Below are 21,998 nucleotides of genomic sequence, written 5' to 3' on the forward strand. Positions count from 1 at the left end.
CAAGTCCAAACCACTGCACCAAAACTGAAAAACCCTAAGTAGAGCGTTTGCAGGAAATGGCAGACATTCATGTAAATGAGTTTCCATCATTCAAGTATGAAACACTAAGGGGTGGGAGGGGTTCTCCCACAGCTGATTTGAGCTGATCTGAGACATGTTGATGAGCCCTAAACAGTCTGACCTGTAGCAGTCTGGCTTTGCAAGGTTTAAAACAGTAGATTGCTTATTGAGCCATTTTCAAACAGTGACATTCAGGTTTTTATTATTTGCAAAGAAATGTCATTACCACCAGCACTGACGTGTTTCATCCCAGTAATAGTGACAGTAATATCATTAAGTTTATAGCTCAATAAACTCAACATTTAAGTGCGGAGTACCTTTTTAATATCCAATATGTTCAGTCATTCAAACATGCCTGGTACTGTGCCATTGGTATTTTTTAAACCTTGATACTGGACTCCAAGATTTTGAATTGTTCTCAGTTTATTAGGTTCCCTTTTGGCTTATGCAGCACATAGCAAAAAGGCATTATTATTGCTTTCCGTGGCCCTGCCAGTTTTGTTCTGCTCAGTGCATAGATAGCACATTAGGATGAGACAGTGCAGATAAAAGCACTTTTGTGAGTTCTAAGAAAGGCTCACGCATTTTATAGGGTATGGCAAAAATGTGCCATTTATTTGTTTCAGTGCTTGCAAATGGCCACTGGAGCAAATTGGCAGCAACGCTGAGTTTGGGCACCACATTTAGATCCCTCAAAACATCCACAATTTGTTCCACTCTCACTATGAAAAGTAGCTGCTTTGATTTGAATGGTGACGTGTGAAAGATCGTGATGCAGAGTTTGCTAAAAATAACTAATTTACATGTTTTTTAAAAAACCTTACAAAATAAATGATCTTGGCAGCCACTCGAGCAGCTCCCATGTCAACTAAAAATAAAACTGCAGGATGGAAATGAGATTAAATTTAATGGCATTTCAGGTTGATTATTAGGCTAGCATGCATGATTGTGAATACCACTGGGTTTCCCTGAGTCTAGACTCGTAGTGGACATGGGTCCTCGTCACTAGAGACATAAAAGCACAGCACACTCTGCCTGCACGATGTCTATTGGCCAGTTTCAGTTGAGAGATTGAGCAAAAACACAGGAAGCGTGGTGGCTTTCAGTACACTGTTTACTTTGAGCCATAGAAATTGTAGCTGTTAAATTTTTCAAATAGCCTTTGCTGCATACACCCACACATTTTCACTGCCATTCATTTTTTCCCCCTAAATTTAGTTAGACACTGACCTTTAAGGTGAGTAAGCCTACCTGCCAGTTATGTTTCGTACTGCAGTGCAGAGAATTACAAAGTTAAGTAAAAGACTCGGCACACACCAGATTAAAACTCAAATCATGACACCAAAAAACAAAAAAAGAAATCGGACCAGGTCGTGATTTTAGCAGATATTTCCATTCCTCCTCGCTTCCTCTTGAAGCTAAATTTAAGCGTGAGGAGAGTCGGTCTAACTAAAACTAAAACTAACACACTTTCACTGAGAGGCCTCTTCTGGTTACAGATCTGATTCATGCATTCACACAACCAGGTTATTACTGTGAACAGAAGCGCATTTTTTTGTTTTTTTTGTTTTTTAAAACCCATTTTCTTCCATTAACCTGCTTCTTTGTCATGGCATCGCTTTCTTTATCTAGTCCTCGGTTTCCCCCACCCTCCTCCTCTTTCGCAGCAGTGAAGCCGCTCTTCTGTTTCTCCCTCTCTCTACCCATCTCTGCCTCGCCGTACTCTTCTGCTGTCTCCTCTGTTCCCAGTACCCTGTTACAGCATCTCTGGCATTTATCTATCTTACATTATTTTTGCTGCTCTCCAGCATCTCCCTCCCACCTGTGTACTCTCCGTCTCGTTCCCTCTTCCTCTCGCTCCTACCCTGATATTGATCTGCATTCTAGCCATACAGCTGAACCGCCCGTGGCTCTGCAATGAGCTCACATCTCACTTCTCCTTCTCTGTGTTTATGAGTGTGCACGCAGGAAAGGAAGCTCTTCCAAAGCCCTACATGTCTCGGTATCGTGGCAGTCTTAACGCAAAGCAGGCTGATTTTAAAACACGATTGTTGTCGGGGTTTTGGGGGTTTTTTTTAGTGGAAACACCGCGTGCCCACACGAGCATGGCCCCCTTTTGTCCACCAATAACCGAAACTGCGCATCACAGCTGTCGTGTGTTAAGGAGAGGCAGACAAAGCCTTGTTACGCTGCTGAGGCTCAGCTGGTTAAACCTCTGTTCAGTCCTCCCCCTTGCTCTCTTATAGTGTATGTGTACTGTATTCCCTTCTGGCAGGGCTGCCAGTGAAACCCCAGCAAAAAAATAAATAAATAAATAAATCCAAACTGCAGCAGCACATCTGAGGTTCAACCAGCCAAAGACGGCATATGTCACTCTGCGTTTCTTTACTCTTTTCTGGGTATTTCAGCAGAGTAGCCATCAGCACATCTCCCACTTACATGAATAATCCCATGCAGGTTTGTGAGCAGTCCTATTCATATGATCTGCAATGGAACAAGAGCTAGTCTTGGTAGCAATGTGGATTTTAAAATCCCAGTCTAAACTGGTCTAAACACCCTTCATCTTTCCATCCTACTGTAGCTCACATTGTCCTTCTGCAATGAAAAACCTGCGAACTGTGAGCTACTCTGGCTTGGCTCGGTAACAGTACTAAAAAACAAAACATCTGCCAGTTGAATAAATGTAAATATAAAACAGCCAAACATCTGATTCGGTTTGCATAATCACACCATTCAAAAAGCATAAAAACAGTTGCTGTGCATTAATCACATTCCCGTTTCACAGTCACTAGCTCATCTGACAGAACCAAAGTCAGTGGAACCCAGAGACGAGATTTGTGCTGTGAATTTTGTAATGTTTGCGAGATTGAAAGGGGACAAAAGTCCCCCCCCTCTCACCCAAACAAGCTTATGTAATTGTTCACTCTTGAGTTCCATAGGTAATTTTCTTTGTTAGATCGAAAACAGCCCCACACTGAGGGGATTTTCAAGTACCAGTGAAGCAATTAAATGCAATCAAGGAAGGGAAGGGTGGTTTGACTGCATTATGAATGATTTCCAGGGCTTAGCAGAAGCCAAAACACAAGACAAGGTGTTTTGGCAGCTTAAAAGTTAAAATGTGGACCGTTATTCCCACTTTCATTTGGAATGGTGACTGAGATAAACAGGAAAATTCCAGATTTCCAGATCCAGTGTAATCTACTAAACGTTTTCCCGGTTTCAGTATTGTTGGCTAGGGCACTGTGCATCGATATCCCTGCTCACACGTACAAACTCAAATGAGCAGAATCTCATTTGCCTCTCATGAGCCTGACGTTTGTGAGCGTGTTTAGAAGCGTGCATATCATTTACATGCTCAGGCTTGACTGGACAGTTAGGCTATTTTCTCCCGCTACTCGCACACATCAAAGCAGTTCATGCTTAAGTGATGTAGGGCTGCACACTTTCTTCTTCAGATTTAGACGCTCATTAAAGTTTTATTGCACTGCCGTTTTTTTTTTTTTCTTTTTCATATTGTTTGAAGTACGCTGCTTTCATGGAATTTACAAAAGGTGGAATCTAGCGTTGTGCAGGATGACCAAAGATTCTAGCAGAGCCACAGTATGAGTCTTAAAATTAACTCTGCATAAGTGGGCCTTTACAGCGGCTCGTACTTCTCACACTAGTATATAGAATTTTAAGCATTTTAATGTCACCATAACAAAAGTTTTACTGTTGCGTCCCGAGGCAGAACATTCAATGCTTAACGACCTCAGTTGTTCCTCGTGCCATCCTATTCCAGCACACACTGCATTGAAAAGGCGGGATTTTGTTGGTCACACCACAGCGACCTTCACTTCCCACTCAGTCTGCTCAGCAAATCTCCCTCCGTGCAGTCTCGTCTCTTAGCCAAAATGAAATTGAAGTTGAATGGCCAACGTTTTGACACATTAAAGATTGTAACATGGATGCTTTAAAAAATAGCAGACGGGGTTAAAGCGGTCAGGAGGTGCATGAGAAAAATGAACTTGAAGGGGATTATTGGTTCTTATGGCCGGCGACCCACAGCTTCACGATGACGCCTTGGATATGCAAATCTGGGGTTTAATATTTTCATTTTTATCTACCTGGGGCACTGTTTTTAATTTAATGGCCAAAAACATTTGAGTCTTGAGCTTTAGTGTGAACATCCTTTCTACACCAGTATAAGTGTTGTGTACTAATTCCAAACTGTATGCGTGTCTGTTTTCTAGCTGGCTCTGCAGTCACGGCTCTGTGACAGAACACGGATTGGAGAGTACTACCCCGGGGCGGTGCGCTACACGCAGGCTGACCTGGCCGACCTCAGCGATGACGATGACACCAATGTGCTCTTCTACTCTCCTGACATGACCCTGAAAGACCGAGGGCCCTGAGAGAGCGGGAGGGAGGGAGAGCGAGGGAGACAAAAGAGATGGAGGGAAGGAACACGAAGGAGGGTCAAAGCCAGAGAGAAACGCAGCAGATTAGAAACTGAGAGGGAGGAAAAAGAGGTAGGGAGGGAATGGAAGGGAAGATTGTGGGGGACAGTCAGGCAGATAGGAGCCGGAGATGAGCTGTCAGGTTCCATTATTAATCCCCATCCTTTACTATTTAATATCCTAAAGACACACACACCACACATACTGAACAGAGCTCCAGCTCAGCGCATTACTACAAGAGAAGGGGAAAAGGACTAGGGCGCTGTAAAGATCCTCTCGATGTTAAACGCATCTGCTTCTTCCCAAAAAGGTCTTGAAACGATTTCCCTCTCTGCATCGTATTCTGTACGTCTGCAGCATTTCGGCATGCCACAACAATAAAATGGAGAAAAAAAGAACCCATAAGGACCGCTGAAAGGCAATCATAACAAGGTGTTCCTTTAGCATTCTCTTTTCACGTCTCTGCAGGAGATTAGTTGAAAAGAAGGCCTTTAAGATGTATCCCGTGTGTCTGACGTGAAAGCATCTGCATCTACCCTGAGATTGATCCTGCTACTGAACAATTTTCTTGCCAACAGGGGGGATGTGGGTGCGGAGTTGAACTACAGAAGTGGGAGGGGTTATAAACAGTCAAGATGCCTCAACAGGGCAACTAAATCCCAAAGCACCCATGTCACCTTCCTCACAGTATTTGTTTTCTGCCTGTTTTTTGTTACTGTTGATGCAACTGCTGCACATGTATTCACTTCTGGAAGGTTATTTTGTATTTTTTTTTTTTAATGAAAAATACTACACTTGTTTGTTATACAATATTTCTAACAGATCAATGTATTGTACATATTTAACTGTACACTCTATTTTTGTACTTTGCCTTGGACCAGATGAGATGAAACTTTTTTTCTTGGTCCAGATCTGCTGCTCGGCGGTGTCAGTCAAGCAGAACCGAATTCAACACACACAGCCTTATGAACAACTACAGAGAGATGCTTTTGGTCAAATAAATCCCCTGGTAGACACACACACACGGATACTTTTTTATTTTTTTATTTTTATTTGTTTCTTTAAGGTGCCTCTGCCAGCCTGTTTTGAAGTAAGGAACAGTGTCGCTGATTGTCAGGCTAATAGCGTGAACCACCTGCTATGCTCTGCCACAGCCCATTTGGTTTTTTCTGGTTTCAAGCCTTCGTTACGGTCGGATCTCTCCCAGCCGTCAGCTCCGTCTTTGCCAAACTGAACTACGAAAACCAACTCTTGACCTTTTTGTTTTAAATCTTTTCTGCCGAGTGTCAGCCACACCTGGGTGAAACTTTGGTTTGCAGTTCACAATCACACCACCGTATCACCCACACTGCCCCCCCCCCGGCACTGTTGCTGGTTTGATTCGGCTGCGCACTCCATCAAATAAATGAGCAGGAGAGACATTTCATAACAAAGCTGAGACTAGGCCTGTTTATTTCATTTTCACATTGATGCCATTCCTCATTCCCACTTGCCTGCCTGCAAAGTGTTTGTCTGTTTATGTGTATGTACATTCAGGCCTGTTTTAGGCGGGGCCTGCTTAAATAATGGATATTAATTATTGGTCGGACTCTACCGGACCCTGCTCATCTCCAAACGTTATTAACTGGATTTTGATTAATGGATCATGGGCAACGTGTCCTCCGGAAAACCAGATCTTTTTCCTCCACGTGCATAGACAACACAGCTTGCCCACAAACGTGTGAACACATCGAGCCCTGCGCCCCCACTTCATATAAAGATCCCGTGAAATAAGCGAATCTCCCTGTCACGCAAGAAGAATTATTATTCCCCCCTCATATCGTCGCATGCGCCGTAATTGGATACAATTTAACACCCGCGGCCCACGGGCATGTCAGCAGGCGCACTGCCTACTATTAGCTCGCCTCGCCTCGCCACCCTATCATTTGTCAGATCAGTGTTTGTGTGCTCCTGGTGCCTTTGTGTGTGTGTGCGTATGTGTGTGTGCGTGCGTGTGGCTCGAGAAACCGGAGCCATTGTTGGAGTCCGGCCATGACCTAGCTGTGACGCACAGAAACAGAGAGGAGAGGAGAAGTGGAGAGAGAGGGGAGAGGCGACAGCGCAGCAGCAGACGCTGAAAAACAAGCTGGAGCTCTGTCACCTCTGAGCCAAAGGGAGGCAGGCAGGCAGTCCTGATGGGTGTTTGTGGCTGCTCTGCTCTGCTTCCACAGGGAGCCCTGTCTGCTGTTTTTTGTTGTTGTTGTTGTTTTTGTTTTTGTTGTTGTTTCTTTAGAGCCCCGGCAGTATTTACAGGCATCGTTGGGGGAGGGTATAACCTCCTAATACCAGCTCACTGGCTGCTTACAGTAAAAAAAAAAAAAAAAAGGCTGAAGAAGGTTAATGAGGAGATTACAGCATGACTGATCTAAATAATTGAGTGGAAGTTGTTGCAAATGTAGAGAAACCTGTAAACTGGGCTCCTTTTCCCCTATGCCTCTCAATTTGTGGCCTAGTGCAAGACCCCTACCCCCTTCTTCTTATTATTAACCTTTTGCCCAGGTGATCAACCAACAGGTTAATGTGGCCATTTTTTGTGGTCATAAAAACAATACCAAATGCTATAAAAGTTGACTGCAGTGTACAAAAATCTTAAAACTGTCTTTCACACATGGTCATCAAATCTGGCAAAACCATAGCAGCTGCAAAAGTTTCTTACTCTGCTGTAACAGTAAGAAACTACTCTGTTTTTGATATCTGTATAGGGGCACAAAAGATGGATTTTAGCCTAGTCTCTTCTTTTAAGGTGTTGGTATTGGTGTTGTTTGAGTGCCTAAATATCTAGAAGAAGAGTGTGCAAAATCCTCAGGTCCTCTTAACGCTGACCTTGGGTCTGTGATCATTTGCTCAGAGCAGATCTGATCAAACTGTAAATACAGAACAAATATCACCAAATACCAAAATTCTATTTTTGGGGAGCGCAGCTTTATTAAGATGTGAAAATGCTCTAAGTGTATGTTCCACGTGGTTTTTCCAGGCGTCACTAAAAACGAGACGGATTTGCCCAATCACAGTGCAGTTTGGAACAAAATGATTCAGTGTCTACACAAATGTGAATCCACTTATGTGACAGATGCCATCAGGTTCCATTTAGAGTATGAACCAGGATTTCGTAAAAGCTGAAATGATCAATTTCCCCCAGATGCTTCGACTCGGCCAGTTCTCTTCTCAGGGGGTGTTATTTTGACTGCTGGCACGGATCATTAACGCACAGTGTCCTTTGGCTTCTGTGCGTAACGCGCTGAGATGGTCGCTCGTTCCCAACTCATATTTAACGCACAGGGCTACCAGTTTGAAGGGGAGGGTTTTACACGGAACCACGATCCTTGCCTTAATATAACCAAGTAGTTTTTAGCGCGAAAACCAATCAGGAAAAAAAACGTTAAAAACGCTGGTCTGCAGGAGGACAGGCCTGCCACTAAAAAAATTGGACCCTAATCTCTCTGCCATTGCAGTCACGACTGCTGCGTAGAGATGTCGAAGGTCACCTTCTGCGTAACGGCTTTGACAAAATCACGTCATATTACTAGAAGGCACTGAGGTACCTACGAAGTTCTAGCCACAGACCAAATTAGTACATTAAGAGAATTTTGAAAACAAAAAAGTTGCATCCACTCGGAATTCAGTATAATGTACTAGAAAATAGTCCAAACGCCCCTCACCATCACGCATATCCCCAAATCCTTATATCTAATATTTGTGTTGCCAACGCAAACGCACAAAGCCAGAAGCAGCTTTGCTTCTTTTCTGTCGATCAGTTAATCGACCAGGCGTCATTGTTCCAGCCCTATAATCTAAACATCGCATGCAGTCACTCCTAGTGCTGCCAACAGGCTGCACGATCCTTTCAGGTTTTTCATTTTAACCTCTGAGGATCTGGTCCAAAAATATCAGTATAAGCTGTGCAGAAAACCTGCCTGTGTGTGACTCGAATAATCCCCTGAAATTCGAGAAACACCACCAATGACGTGACCTCGGTGGCCGCGATCTTTCCTATTTATAGCTGTCGCTTGCGAATCGTCTGTTTAACGTCCCTATCTCCCAGCGTGTCGACCGCAGGCCCGCTACTGCTGCTGCCTGAGCACAGTGCAGCAGCGAGCGGCGCTTTAAGCGCTGCGATCCGGCCCCGAAAGAGTTAAATTAATCTCTTTCTCTACCCTCGCTCTCTCTCAACACACACGCAGGCTGCCACCGCCCCAGATAACAGAGGGGCGCCTCTCCCCAGCCAGCCAGCCTCCGCTAATCGCAGTGGCAGGAGGGGGGAGTGGAGTGCCGGCGGCCTCTCACAGCGCTGGGCTTTTTATTGACGCTGTCTGCCTGTGTGTCTGTGTGTGTGTGTGTGTGCATGCTTGTGGGTGCGTGTCAGAGCGAGAGAGAGCTATAAAGAGGTGTGTGCTTGTTTCCGTGCGCGCGCGCGTGTGTGTGTGCGCTCCCAGCCAGCAGCGGAAAGCAGGCAGAGGCGGGGAACGGGAGGGTGGGTGGCGAGGTTATGAGCGGAACTCGACAGAGGCCGACAGACGAGAGAGAAGGAGGGGAGGATGAGGAGGAGGGAAGGCAGGGAGGGGGGGGAGAGATCTTTCTTGTACTGCGCTGCTGAGAGCCGCCACCGCTTCTCCTTCCTCTCAGATAAGGTTCGTTTGAAGGTTTTCATATTCTCCAAAAAAAAAAAAAAGAGCGAGAGAGGGAGACGGGTCTGTTCAGTGTTCTATGCGCGCGCATTTGGAAGCGGGGATTGCCGTTTCTAATCCCCACCACCCCATCCAAGGTCGAAATAAGAAATGCGTGACAGGGATCGCATTTTTTTGTGTCATGAGCCCACTGATTGATCGCATCGATGAATTTAGCAGCCCTATTGATTAGGGCTTAATCTATAGGTTAATGTCTCTCAGCGCTCCAATTATTCTCTCTCTCTCCCTCTCTCGCTCGCTCTGCTTCTCTCGCGAGCAGCAGCATTTTGGCTCGGAGCCACGCTCGCCCTGCCGCGCCAGGCTGTAATTATCCCCGGTGAGGCCGCGCTAACACAGCGTGGCGCGCCTGTGGGGAACCGGTTAGCCCTACAACACCGGGGTGGGGGGGCAGCGGTGCGCGCATGTGCGTGCCAGAGCGTGTGCGCGCGCTCGTGATCGTGCGCTGGTGTGGCACAGAGGGAGAGAGAGAGCGGCTTCTGTGTTGATATTTCGGTAGCCTGTATCAGAGCGCATTTCGAGTCCTCGCACGAACCGCGGAGCTTTGAATTGCAGATTAGACAAAAGTGATTTAAAGCAACTGATGGCGGGGCCTTACACTTAGGAAGGAGAGGAAAAGAAAAAAAAGTCACGATTAGTTATTAGATATGCAAATGAGCCCCCCCAGGTGTCCACGCTTTAGCGCAGTCACCGTTTTTAAGGTGAACTCGAACAAAGCAAAACATCAGTGAGTGTGGACTGTCGTGAACGGCGTGCTGCAAGCGAGCATAGATCTATTGATTGCACACGTGCACATGTCCGGGCTTGTGCGTGCTAGCGAGTGTTCAGGCAAGTTTCTGTGTTTGAGTTGCAGTAAGCGATCCATAACGATCTGCAGGTGGATTGTGCTGATTAGTACCGGCTGCTGTGGACTGAGCTGCGTGCAAAGAGCTTCCTGCAATCTGAGCCCGCCTGCCTAACTGGAGTGTGTGCGTTTGTGCGTGCGTGTGTGTTGGCAGTGAGCCCCCTTAAAAAAATGTGTGTCGTCGGCGCTGTGTGGCTTTATGTCTCCGTTTTTAGGCAACTGACAAAACGTGCGCCGAAGGTGCACATGTGAACTCACCATGCGAACTGCGTGTTTTGCCAGGCCGCTGCTGCTTCAGTGTCTGATTGCAACAGCAGATGGCTGGATCGCTGTGACCCCCCAGAGTGCAGCACTTTCCACACCAGGATGCATCTGTGTCTGCGCGCGCGTGTGTGATCACGCTGTTTTGGTTCTTTTAACAAGATGCACACGTTACATGCGTGCTTCTCTGACATGACATAAAATGGCAGTGAGAGGAAGGCATCACGATTTAAAGCGGGATGTTTTTGTCACTCTCATCCACTGAGAGGGTTTTCAAAGGCACATGCTGTTCTCGGGGCTGGCTTTTCAAGCCGCAAAGTTCACACACAGCCATAAATGTGAGGCCATTATGAAAAAAGAAAAAAAGGGCTGGACTCGCTCTCCCCAGACCTGTTTATGTGTCTCCCTCAGACTCTCTGTCAGCGAAGGTGTTTTTCTGGAGCTGCAGCTGTGTGTTTTTGTGTCCAGCGCCAGAAATCTGGTTTGGCCTGCGGTTTCTCCCAGCAATATTCATCCTAATCCAGTTTCCCAGTGAGTGATGGAGAGAGCCACTTGCCATCAGCGCCCCTTGAGTCAGAGCTGGAGGGGAGAGAAGAGAGAGGAGGGTGTGTGCAGTGATGTCTGTCTTTCCAAAATACCCTCTGACTTCCTTTTTCCTGACTCTAGACTCTGTCACGTGAGCACTGTAGGTTTTCCATATTTGTAAACGATAGAGAATTCTTGGTGACTTTGTATTAAATGGAGCCTCATAATAAAGCATACTGTCGGGACGGTTGGACAGTTCTGAAAAGTAGCCCGTCGAATCCCTTTATAAGCCAGTATTTACACTAACAGCACAAACAGCCCGTGCTTTGCTAGGAGATCTCAGGGTTGCCAGGTTGGATCCTACCTGCAAAAATCTGGGCAGCAGAAGTAAATGGGACATATGGTGCAATGTGGCTGAACGTGTAGAGCATGACACTCACTTTGCCAAGGCTAAAGATGGTGTTATATGTAGTGGGGGGAAATAAACGTTGGCATATTTCTTTAGCCTGGAAAGAAACATTTTAGCAGAACCAAAATCTGGCTACAGAGCTACGAGGGCAGTTTGTTACATGCCAGCTGCCGCTTGTAACTACATAAATAATACATCTTAACCAGGATAGTCCAGAATGCGTAGTTTAGAGTCTCGGCTTGCTGTGTTTGATGGAATAAAAAGATTATTGTGCGTCCTGGGCCTTTTCTTCAAAGTGTTATTGCAATTTCGTTACCTCCCTTAGATCCACAGGAAAAGTGGAGGAGAAAGCAAAACACCAGCAGTGACTGAATGTTAAAGTTTATCTTACAAGTCTCATTCAGCCAAGTTCATTATCTTCTTTTTTTCTTAAGAAAGACTCAAATATTGCCTAATTCTTCTATTCTTGTTTAATGTAATCCATTCATTGTCATGCTCCTAAAACCAACATGAAAAGTCTATTGGATGGTGTGTGTTATGTGTTACACACAGTCCCATCTGTCAGCAGCTCCTGTTCAGCCTCTCCTAAAGTGAGGTATTTGAACGACAAGCTACATCCTCGCCAGCTGGTGAAATAGGAGTGGGCAACAGCTCTGTGGCAGTGAAGCTTTCTGTCATCGTTAACCTTCAAGGTCAAAGGTGCCAAGCATGCGGCCTGTGGGCTCAGAAGTGGTCCGCTAAAAGGTCCAAATCTGTCCAAAGTGTGAAGATTTCTAATGAAAGGCAGAGGAGGATGTCAGGACTTCTCATTGCATTTTTCTTTTTCCTGCACCAGGAAGTGTTGTGTTGCAATCCAAACAAGAGGTCTGAATCATTTTCATTTTTCAAACTTTCCTGCTTACAAAGATAATAACCACGGCCTACCATAGCAGTGGTTACACCATAGGGCCGTGCCCACGTGTTTCACTGGGTCACAATGGTGTTTCATTGTAATGAGAGCAAAGAGCCCATCATACTTCTGTTTCTTAACTGTTTCTTCTGTTCCTTCTTTGTGCTCCCAGTTTGGGTTTAGGAGATAGACACACTCTCTGCTTGTAAGATTAGGCTTAAAACTTTCCTTTTTGATAAAGCTTATAGTTAAGGTTGGATCTGGTGACCCTGAATCCTCCCTTAGTTACACTGCAGTAGGTCTAAGCTGCTGGGGGCTTCCCACGATGCACTGAAAATTTCTTCTTCACCCACCTCTTTTCACTCACTACGTGTTTATACTCCACTTTCTGTGTTTTCAGTGTGTTTTTGTACTGTCTCTCTCCCATCACACCAAACCAGTTGCAGTGGATGGCTGCCCCTCACTGAGCCTGGTTCTGCTACAGGTTTCTTCCTGTTAAAAGGGTTTGTTTTTTTCTTATCACTGTCACCAAGCTCTTGCTCATATGGGGATCGTCTGATTGTTAGGATTTTCTCTGTATTATTGTATTATCTATACCTTACAGTGTGAAGTGCCTTTAGACACCTGCGCTTGTGATTTGGCCTTATGCAAACAAAATAAAACTGAAGTGGATAGAGCCCACTCTAGATGAAATTTTAGTTTATGTTCTAAATGTGGCCCGTGAACTTAAATGTCAGAGTATGGCTTCATTTTGCAGTCACATCAGTAGTGATTTGATTGGAGTCTTGTTGCAGCAGCTTTAGAGTTATGTCAACAACAGTGCATGACTCAGTCCCGTGCTACTTTATCTGATAAAAGCTGACTCAGATTTAGATTTCTTTGTCAGACTTTTTCTGCTTCTTTATGAATGTTTTCCTGTCTCTCTTCTCTCACCATCAACTGCTCAAGGCAGACAGCTTTCCCCTCCCCGAGCCTGCTTCTGACAGAGATTTTTTCCTGTTAAAAGGGAGTTTTTCCTTCTCACTATTGCCAAATGCTTGCTCACACGGTATCATCTGATTGTTTGGCGCTTTCTCTTTTCTTTTGAAGGTCTTTATCTTACAATATAAACTACCTTGAGACAACTGTTCTTGTGATTTGGTCCTGTACAAATCAATCTACATTGAATTGATTATACTTTTTCAGGTTCTGCAGAGCAACACCTGGTGCGTCAGTGGACAAGCATCATTTAAGTGAAGCAAGGCGTTTCCTTTTTTCACGCTATGCTGAAATTATTCTGAATGCAGCCTTGTTGTACAGCAGCACCAGCATAGACAGTTCACTAACTCAAGCTTTTTCATTTGTCTGAAGACACACAGGCGAAAAAGAAGTGTTAAAAAAAAGTGTGTCTGGTTGTACATATGTGGTCATAAAATGAAGGAAGGAACTGCAGAGAGGTTTAACCAGCTGAGACTGAGCAGAGTAACCCGCCTGCCCCACTTCTTGCCAGATGTTGGCTGAGATGCACGATTTTATAGGTTGTTGACCAAAAAAAAGAGAAATAAAAAGCAATTAAACCATTTTTCCTATTGATTAAACATTTCAACGCGAATGACAATTATTTTAACACCTCGCAAACGGCGCTTTCACATCGAGTTGGTTAAGCGTGAACACGGGGCTCAGCTGTCTTGTGGTTTAGCAGCTGTGGTTGCAGTGGGATAGGTCTCATTTTTGAGAGGTACAGGTGGAGCTGATCAGAGCAAACGTGCCCGGCAGTTCACCCTGAAGTTATTTAGGTTTGGGAGAAAAAAATAAAAAATAAAAGGATCTTTAAATTGCCTGCAATAGAAACTTGCACCATGGCTTTTTCACCTCGAGTTATGTCCAGCCTGAAAAAGCACTGCTCTTGTCGCGCACCCAGCTACCTTTTCTTTTCATTTCACAGAAGAAGCTCTTCTCTCAATTCCACGTGCTCTGACGCCAAACTTTTGGCCTTTGCGATGAGTTGAGCTTCTAAACGCGTCCATATGTGAGTGCTCTGTGAGCTTTGTTTATTTGTGTGTGACTGTCTGGTTTAACTCCCACTTTCAACAGCTGTGGCAAATGCAGCCAGACCTTCCATTGCCAAGTCTCCCTCTTTTCCTACTCCTACTCTGCTTCTGTCTGTCTGTTTTTCTGTCTGTGTGTCTGTCTGTTGGCTTTCCTCTCTTTCTGCCTGGAGCTCTCTCTCTCTCTCTCCCCCCTACACACACACACACACACACCCATGCAGGCACACGATCCACACACCTCAGGCTTGATATTCATAGCCTCCTCCTCCTTTACTTGACATGGGAGCCTTAACAGATGTGCCCCAGCCTTGAGCAGCTTCCCCCTCTCTCCCCCTCTTCTCTCTGTGTCTCTACTGCCTTGTGCTTCGCTGATTTTACCTTATCTCATCTCAGGGAGAAAACGGACCAAACTGGCATTTAATTTGAAAATAAAACAGTGGAGTCAAAATTAGAACATTCACGAAGAAGTGGATGAAATAAGGAAGCTAAGAAGATGCTGCTGTTAAAAACATAACCCCCCATGTATGTGTGGTTAGGTTAGAGTATCGGGCCATCTTAATTACCTTCACTCAATCAAGAGGCAGAAACAGATTTACATGCATATATGTAACTTTTCGTTATGTCTCTTTATATATTTAAACATAAATGTCCCTGTATCTGTTACCAAACTGCACATTGAGATCTAGAAACCCAAGTTCTTCATTGAACTTTTCCTTTAGTCAAATACCTATTTTCATTTTTCATCACTGAATTATTCTCGGTTAAAACCTCAGCTATTCCTGTTTTGGAGTTTCGGCGACTCTCGTGTGTGTGTGTCGGTGTTTCTGTGTGTGTCTCTCTTTGCGCGTGCGCGCGCAGTGAGTGCCGTGAGCTGGAGGCTTATGGTAATTGCGGTCTCCCGACTGGCCTTCTGGGTAGAGCTGCGCGAGTGGGAGTGGAACGAGCCGCACGGTCTCGGCAGCGCTCATCCATTCTGTGCGGCACTCCCCGTACAGCTCCGTGCGTCCTCGGTGCGAACCGAGGGCTCCGACCGGGCTGTTGTCTACGATCCTCGAAGGAAACGCGCGGGACGGAAAGCTACGCGGAATAACCTTCAGCAAACCCTCTGCGACACAGATTCCGCCGTCGGAGAGGACATGGAGTGACGGAGAGCTGGAGAAAGGGGCTTTTTCCGAGGACGGCGTGCTCCGCTGAAACCCAACATGGCGCTGCTGCGCGGTACGGCCGAGCTGAATTAATTTCTCCGCGATTCCGCCGACCTCGTCACCTGTATCCTTCAGGGGTCCGGGCCATACGGCGCAGTGCTCTCCGACTTAAAGGACCTTAACGGATTTTCTTTAGTGGATTTCTCTTTATCCTGCCGTTTGTTTTTGCTCGGCGCAGGATCTTTTTTTGTTTTTGCTTTATGGAAACCCAAGTGACATTTTCAGCAGCAAAAACTCCTCTTGAAACATAGTGGAATGGATGAGAGCTGCTTGTAGACAAAAGAATAAAGACCCAAAGCTTTATATGTAAGACTTGTTTTGTTTTATGACAAGTGAGTAACCTGTTAGGCACTTTTAGTTGTTTTTTTTTCTCCCTCTGGCCGGGATCGTCTGTCTCCAGCGGACAGGACCGTGACCGGGCAAGTCTACGTACGCACGGATCGCTGCCCTTCCAGTTAACTTGGGGGAAAAAAACAGGGGGGGGAAGAAGAAAAGAAAAAATAAGGCGTGAGTCGGGGCGCGCTGAGCACGGTTGGAACTTGCACCAATTAACCAGGTGAGGCAATCAATGGCAAATCAGAACCTATTTTCCTTAACGTGTGTCTTTGATGTGAAATCCCTCGCGTGACGATCGAAACGTGTAGCGCTGTTTTTTAATGGCAGTATAACGTCCAAGGTGTTTTAAATTATCCTGTGTTTTCATGTGGTGTGTTTTTGATTAAAAACAGTCCCCTCGTGGGGCTGAATCTAAGCGCGATCGTCCAGTGTTGTGCGCAGACTGGGGAGAGGATCGGCCACTTCTAAGAATAGCGCATAGGGTGGTCTTTGTGCGTTTCGGCGGGGCAGTGGCATGTGGTTGATAAATAACACGCACGCACACACACACACACACACACACACACACACAATTATCCGAGCATGAGTTTGTCCTTTTAACAACTGCCCTGTCAAGCTGATAGAGGTGAGAAGGACATCCCAGAGATTAGCGAACTTGAAAGTGGCGCCGTCCTCGAAGGTGACTATTCAGGCTTTTCGCACCCTGTTGTGTGACGAAGAGCGCGAGTGTGCCTGTGGGGCTGAGGGTAGGTAGTGTGTGTGTGTGTGTGTGTGTGTGTGTGTACGCGTGTACGTGCGCGCACACGGGAGCTTCTGCGCTAAACAAGGTTACGGAATCCAGCCTCGCCCTGCCAAAGGCGAGCGAGCGCTGCTGCTCCGTTTATGCACAGTTCAGTTCAGTTGGAGGGCATCCCCGCGGTGTGTGTGTGTGTGTGTGTGTGGGCTGTTGGTGTGCCGCGGAGTGTGTGTGTCGCGGGGGAGGTTTGGTTTGGACGGAGTGGACTGATAATCTCTTGTCTCATCAAAGGTATAGCGCTGGGGGAAGAGACGGGACGCGGGGGCTGCACCGCTCACCTTCGTGTCTACTTGATGGAAACCTCTTTGTCTCTCGCTCTCTCCCCACTCACACGCCGAGTCTTGCAGGTGTTTTCGGATATGACTTTGCGTTACACTCATACAGGCACACTTGCTGTATGACTAGGCTTTGCAATGCAGGGGATTATTCTTTGCGCACGGAGACTCGTCGTAGCGCCAGTTTGGATCTCTCCCCCCCTTCCTACCATCTCCACCTCTCCTCCTCCTCCTCCCGGAGCTCCGATACGCGCTGCTCTCTTGCACAGAATGTGTCACCGGGACGCTTTCACTTAGAAAAAAAACCCCCAAACACTTAATAATAATAATAATAAACTTCCCGTAATTATCGGTTTCTTCCCCCCCCCCCCACACACACACACACACTCCACTCCACTTCACTGACTTACACTGCGCTAACTTCAAAAATCGTTTTCGCCACCCTCCTCGCGCTGTTGTGCGCGACGTCAATCGGCGCGATCCGCTTCTTCCACTATTGCAGTTTAATTGAAAATAAGCGCCGCGAGGCGCGTTGGATGCGTTCCAAACTGAGTCGTCTTTTACCTCGCGATTCTTTGAAGCTCCTCTGTGAGCAACGCAGACTGCGTTTCACGCGCGTTTATGCGAAGTGGGGCTTTTTGTTTTTTTCATTTATTAGAAGGTTGATGTTATCGGACCACATTTTCCACCGCAGACAAGACGGTGAGAGAGATTCGTATCTGGGGAGTTTTCCTTCCGTGCTGCCCTGCCTGCTGCCTGTCCTGGAGCCACGCATGCACTAATTAGGGGACGCTCTCTTAGGACGATCGATGTGCCTCATATTGGCTGGCTCCAGCTCATTGACGAGCTGAGTGAGGGAAGCAGCTACTGAAAAGACCACTTCAGCCCCCAGCAGCCAACCCGCGCAGGATAAACGGTCGAAGAAACGCTTGCAATAACGCGAACGTCTGACGGCTGCCGGCAGGCTGCAGGAGCAGGATGGGACACTGTAAAGGGGTGGGTGTGTGGGTGGAGGGGTCAGTTTCAGGTGGCTTTGAGTCAGAATAAAAGAGCTGTTTATATATAAATTAAACGTCAGTCTTACTTGGGATGGCAGAGAAACGCTGGACAACTGGAAGGCATTTATTTGAAGTTAAATGTGACTTTGCGTGACAGTGGGGCTAATTACTTACTGAAAGGGTATTTTTAAGTTTAACTTCTATTATAATTGAAATAACTGTTCAACAACTTTTGCTTGTGTGTTCAGTGACGATCTCAGGTTTAGTCCGACTTGGGTTTTTTTTTTTTTCTCGGTGTCCAAATAAAAGTTACGCACGGATTTCATTGGGCCCCGTGGAATAAACACTATCTGCACAAACTTGGACGGCTGCTTAGTTTGGTTCGTCTGCAATAGAGTCTGGTTCCCAAGCGCTGCGCGCCGTGGAAGCCTAAAACAAATACTTCGCATTTGTGTGGGCCGAGTTTATTTTTAGCGAAAGCTCGTCGGACTGTTTTGCGCATCATTTTTCCACTGTGCGCCGCGAAGTCAGTGTGGGACTGATCTGTTTTCCAGGTGTCGGAACACAGAAAGGGAGGGCTGCTTTCGCTAGATTGACATACTTGAGTTTTCTCTGTTTCACACGAGAAGACTTCACACTTCTTCCACAAACAGTGTTGTATTGCCAAGGCCCATTAGCTGACAGAGTGCGGTTCAGTGCCACCCCCCCACCCCCCTTTAGCAAAACAGGATTGCATCTGGTGCTAATTTTATTAATTAGACATCATTTAGAATCAGAAACGTGCAAAGAAAAGAGGGGGTTTATTAATTACTTTCACCTTTGCCAGCGTCACCTCGCTTGCATACATGCAGCCAATTCATGTGCAGGTTTTTAATCAGCAGAGGTGGGGAAGTGATGTGTGAAGCATTAAAGACATTTGAGCAGGCAGACGTGGAGAAATCCGCAGTTGTAAAAAGCACAGAGGTCCGTGGGCGCACAGTTCACCTGGAGGCAACAGCAGCCTCGGGGACTGCCGGACTTATTGTCCCGCTGAATGATGTGTGACAGCGTGTCAGCGTATTGCCCCGCGGGGGGGCTGGAGATCTGCTTGCCTTTAAGAGAATAGAAACAACCCTCATCACCTCCATTTTAAACCAATTAACCCCCCCGGTGTTTGTCCGCTTCTAATCCGAAATCAATAGGGAACACGCGGGGAATATTGTGAGCAGAGAGAGCGTGTCATTACAATCACGGGACCCGCTCCTGCTTATCAAACCTTCTGTGCTCTAAATAGTCCGGGGGGGAATTCGTCAAAAGAAATGCCCTGTGTCCCGGTAAACATCCAGACAGAAATATGAAGGCGCTCTTATTCTTGTCGTGCTCCTTTGTGTGTGTCTGTGTGTGTGTGTGTCTCTCACGCGCATGGATATAAAACAACAGGCTCGTCGCTGCCGGCGCTGCACTCGCTGCTGAGGCGAGATGCGTGTGAACAAAAGCGGGAGGCACGGCAGAGAGCCGAGGAGAGATCGGTTTTCCAGGCGCTGCGCAGCTCCCGGAGGAGACGTCACGGTTTGATTGAAGCTATGCTCCATGCTGGCCTCCCGGGACCTCGCGATGAAACGGGAGAACCCACCCTCCCCTCCGCCTTTTCTCCCCCTTTCCCTCCTCTCCCCTCTCCACCCACCTCTCGCTCTCTCTCTCTGAGAGAGAGCTTTTTGTTTCGACGAGGTCTGGAGCTCACGGGTCACTTACCCTCCCACCCCCTCTCTCCACTGCTTTACCCACAGAGAGAGAGGGGGGGGCACATAGCATTATTCTTTCCTCTAGCAGCTGCTTTCTGGCGCCGATGACCCAGGGATGTTGGTTTAATAGCGATTTTTTTTAGACATTTGCTTATTTTACAGCAGCGATCGCTGATAAATGTCATCAGTGGTGGCTTAATGTAACGTGAACGAGTGGGGGGGCTGTAATTAAAGTCTAAATCTCACTCTGAATGGATTTAGTTTGCTGACCTCGCTCTGGCCCGCGGTGTGATTGATTTAGCGGCAGAGTGATGATGACACACCTCACCTCCTTCCTCCCTAGTCTCTGCAGGCTCGGTCTTGAAGCTTTTTTTTCCTTCTCTTTTTTAGACCGCGTTGCGCCTCGGGCATCTCTGACGAAATCCCACAGACTCTTGGCAACGCAGCATGTTAATAGCGACAGGAGTTTATTACGCCGACAGTCTTCAAAGCCAGGAATGCGTCATGCGCTGTCTGCACGTAACATCGCACGAGCCTGTTTCGGCCGCGGAGCTTCTGACCTCGAGGTGGGGAGGGTGGTCACGTGGGTCGTACCGTGAGGGTAAACACTTAATTGTTTCAGCAGAGATTGTCTGGCCTAATTTACAGGGCGCAGTTAATTAAGCAGCGCGTATGAAAAGAGGCAAAACATCCTCTTGTCTCCGTCTGCGCGAAACACTTTGGAACTTCAGCCTTTGGAAAGTAGCGAACAAATAGAGGGCACATGAAAGAGGATCATTCCTTCATCATCATGTGCTTTTATCAGAAACACATGAAAGCAATGCCAGCGTTTCCAAAAACCTCCGGTAAACGCGGGCCGGCTCGTGCATGCGCATCTCTGTTACAATCGGGTCCTTTGGTGGCATAAAGAGCCATTTAGTCCTCATTTGGCCTGGGATGAATAGAGCCAGTTCAGCAGCCGCCGCCCGAGCCCTGGTGACAGCACTGGAGGGAGAGCGAGGGGGGAGGGGGGCTCACAATGTCGCCGTTGTTGACGGCCGTGTTGCTGCGGGGGGGAACTGAACCGTGCACCGACTTGCGTGCGGCTGTGCAGCGGCCCGGGAGGACGCGGGGGGCCCTTGTTTACAACTGCGCCGCTAATAATGTGACAGCTGAAGAGGCGCCGCCATCTCTCCTTCCAGCTCCGCGCTCCGGCAGCAGCGCGCCTCTCCTCCGAGTCCCCGCACAACATTTATCTCCTCCATCTCCTGCTCACTCCCCCCTCCCCTCCCTCCGCTTTGCGCTCACAGCTCTGTTAAATCTGAAACTACAGCGAGAAACAGCGTGTCAGCTTTCCATAGATTGCGCAGCCTGCGCTGAGATGATCAATTGGTCCATTTGGCACGCGTCGGCTCGATAATCAATAACCATTAAAATTGGGCCGGCGTTCTCTTCCGAGGTTTTTTTTCCCCCTTTCCCGGCTCATTACGGTGCTGGGTGTTAATGCCGGGGATCGGGTGACCTGAGGCTGTGGAGTTTGTAGCCAGACTGTAGTTGCTGTTCACGTGTTTTGCCGCAGATGTTCTCCGCCGTGTGCGCAAAAAAAATTCCTTTCGTTTCGAGTGCGCGTAAACACACCGCCGTCACGGTGATCCCGTGTGTGTGGTGGTGGGGGTGCGTGTGCGCGCGCGCCCGCATTTAATCCATGTTTATCCCCACCCCACCCCCGTCGCTGCGGAGATTATCCTGCGTCACAGTGCATTTTTTTTCTTTTTTTTCAGAGCTGATCGCAGCTCTGCCGCTTCAGAGAGTCTGGCAAAGCTCCAGGGACAAAGAACGAGAGGGCGCCTATGTAGCCTACATTCTCCCCCGGCGCACAGCAGAGACCTGCCACCCGGTTTCCTCGTTCAGTCTGAGGGAAATTCAACAACAGGGTCGCGCGGCGGGCTGATCGTAAAAACGGAACAGCCGTGCTTAATATATGCCCCGAGCTCTTTCACTGAAACGTTTCTAGGCGGTCATTTATCAACTTTTAAAAGGAGATGAGGCCTGTACACGCGCGCGCGTTATTGGTATGCACACAACCACTGCGCTGCGCGGGGAGAGGCCTCAGCCCTGGAGGAAATGATGAGTGGTGCCGGTGTTTGTTCTGGTGCGCCTGCCGCGGGTCACTGAGAGTTCAAGTCGCTGTCATCGGAGACGGGAAACAAAGGAGGGAGAAGCGGGACTGTCTTCTGGCTCTCCTCTCCTCTCCTCTCCTCTCCTCCCTCTCTCCTATTTTTTTTTCATCAGTCTGTCTCTTCGGCTTTGTTTACAGCTGCTCCGTTGAAACGCAGCGCTGAAACCAGGTTCCGCTAAAAAACACCCGGTGGTTTTCAGTTTAATGGTGCGCGTCGGGGCTGCGCTCCAGCGGTCTGGTTTATAAACGCAGCAGCACCGACCGCTGCCCCCCCCCTTCCCCCCTCCGCCTGCTGCAGGCCAGCGTGATGGATTGGACGGCCGTCGGGAGT

General features: G+C 47.4%; 1 protein-coding gene across 2 annotated transcripts in view; it reads left to right on the forward strand.

Moving 5' to 3' along the window:
* The window catches only part of LOC102214417 (cyclic AMP receptor-like protein A), a 53,736-nt gene extending 47,659 nt beyond the window's left edge, over positions 1-6,077 (forward strand). Inside the window, exon 12 of one of the 2 annotated variants that reach the window (XM_005733839.1) lies at positions 4,293-6,077. In XM_005733839.1, the coding sequence (XP_005733896.1) occupies positions 4,293-4,431 (139 nt within the window). In that variant the 3' untranslated portion in view covers positions 4,432-6,077. The remainder of the gene's footprint in view (positions 1-4,292) is intronic. The other variant, XM_005733838.1, reaches the window with a different exon arrangement.
* Positions 6,078-21,998: the final 15,921 nt, after the last annotated feature.

The sequence above is a fragment of the Pundamilia nyererei genome, unplaced genomic scaffold (genome assembly GCF_000239375.1).
Source record: "Pundamilia nyererei isolate P.nyererei 1_Seehausen unplaced genomic scaffold, PunNye1.0 scaffold00055, whole genome shotgun sequence".
In the NCBI taxonomy this organism is placed as follows: Eukaryota; Metazoa; Chordata; class Actinopteri; order Cichliformes; family Cichlidae; genus Pundamilia; species Pundamilia nyererei.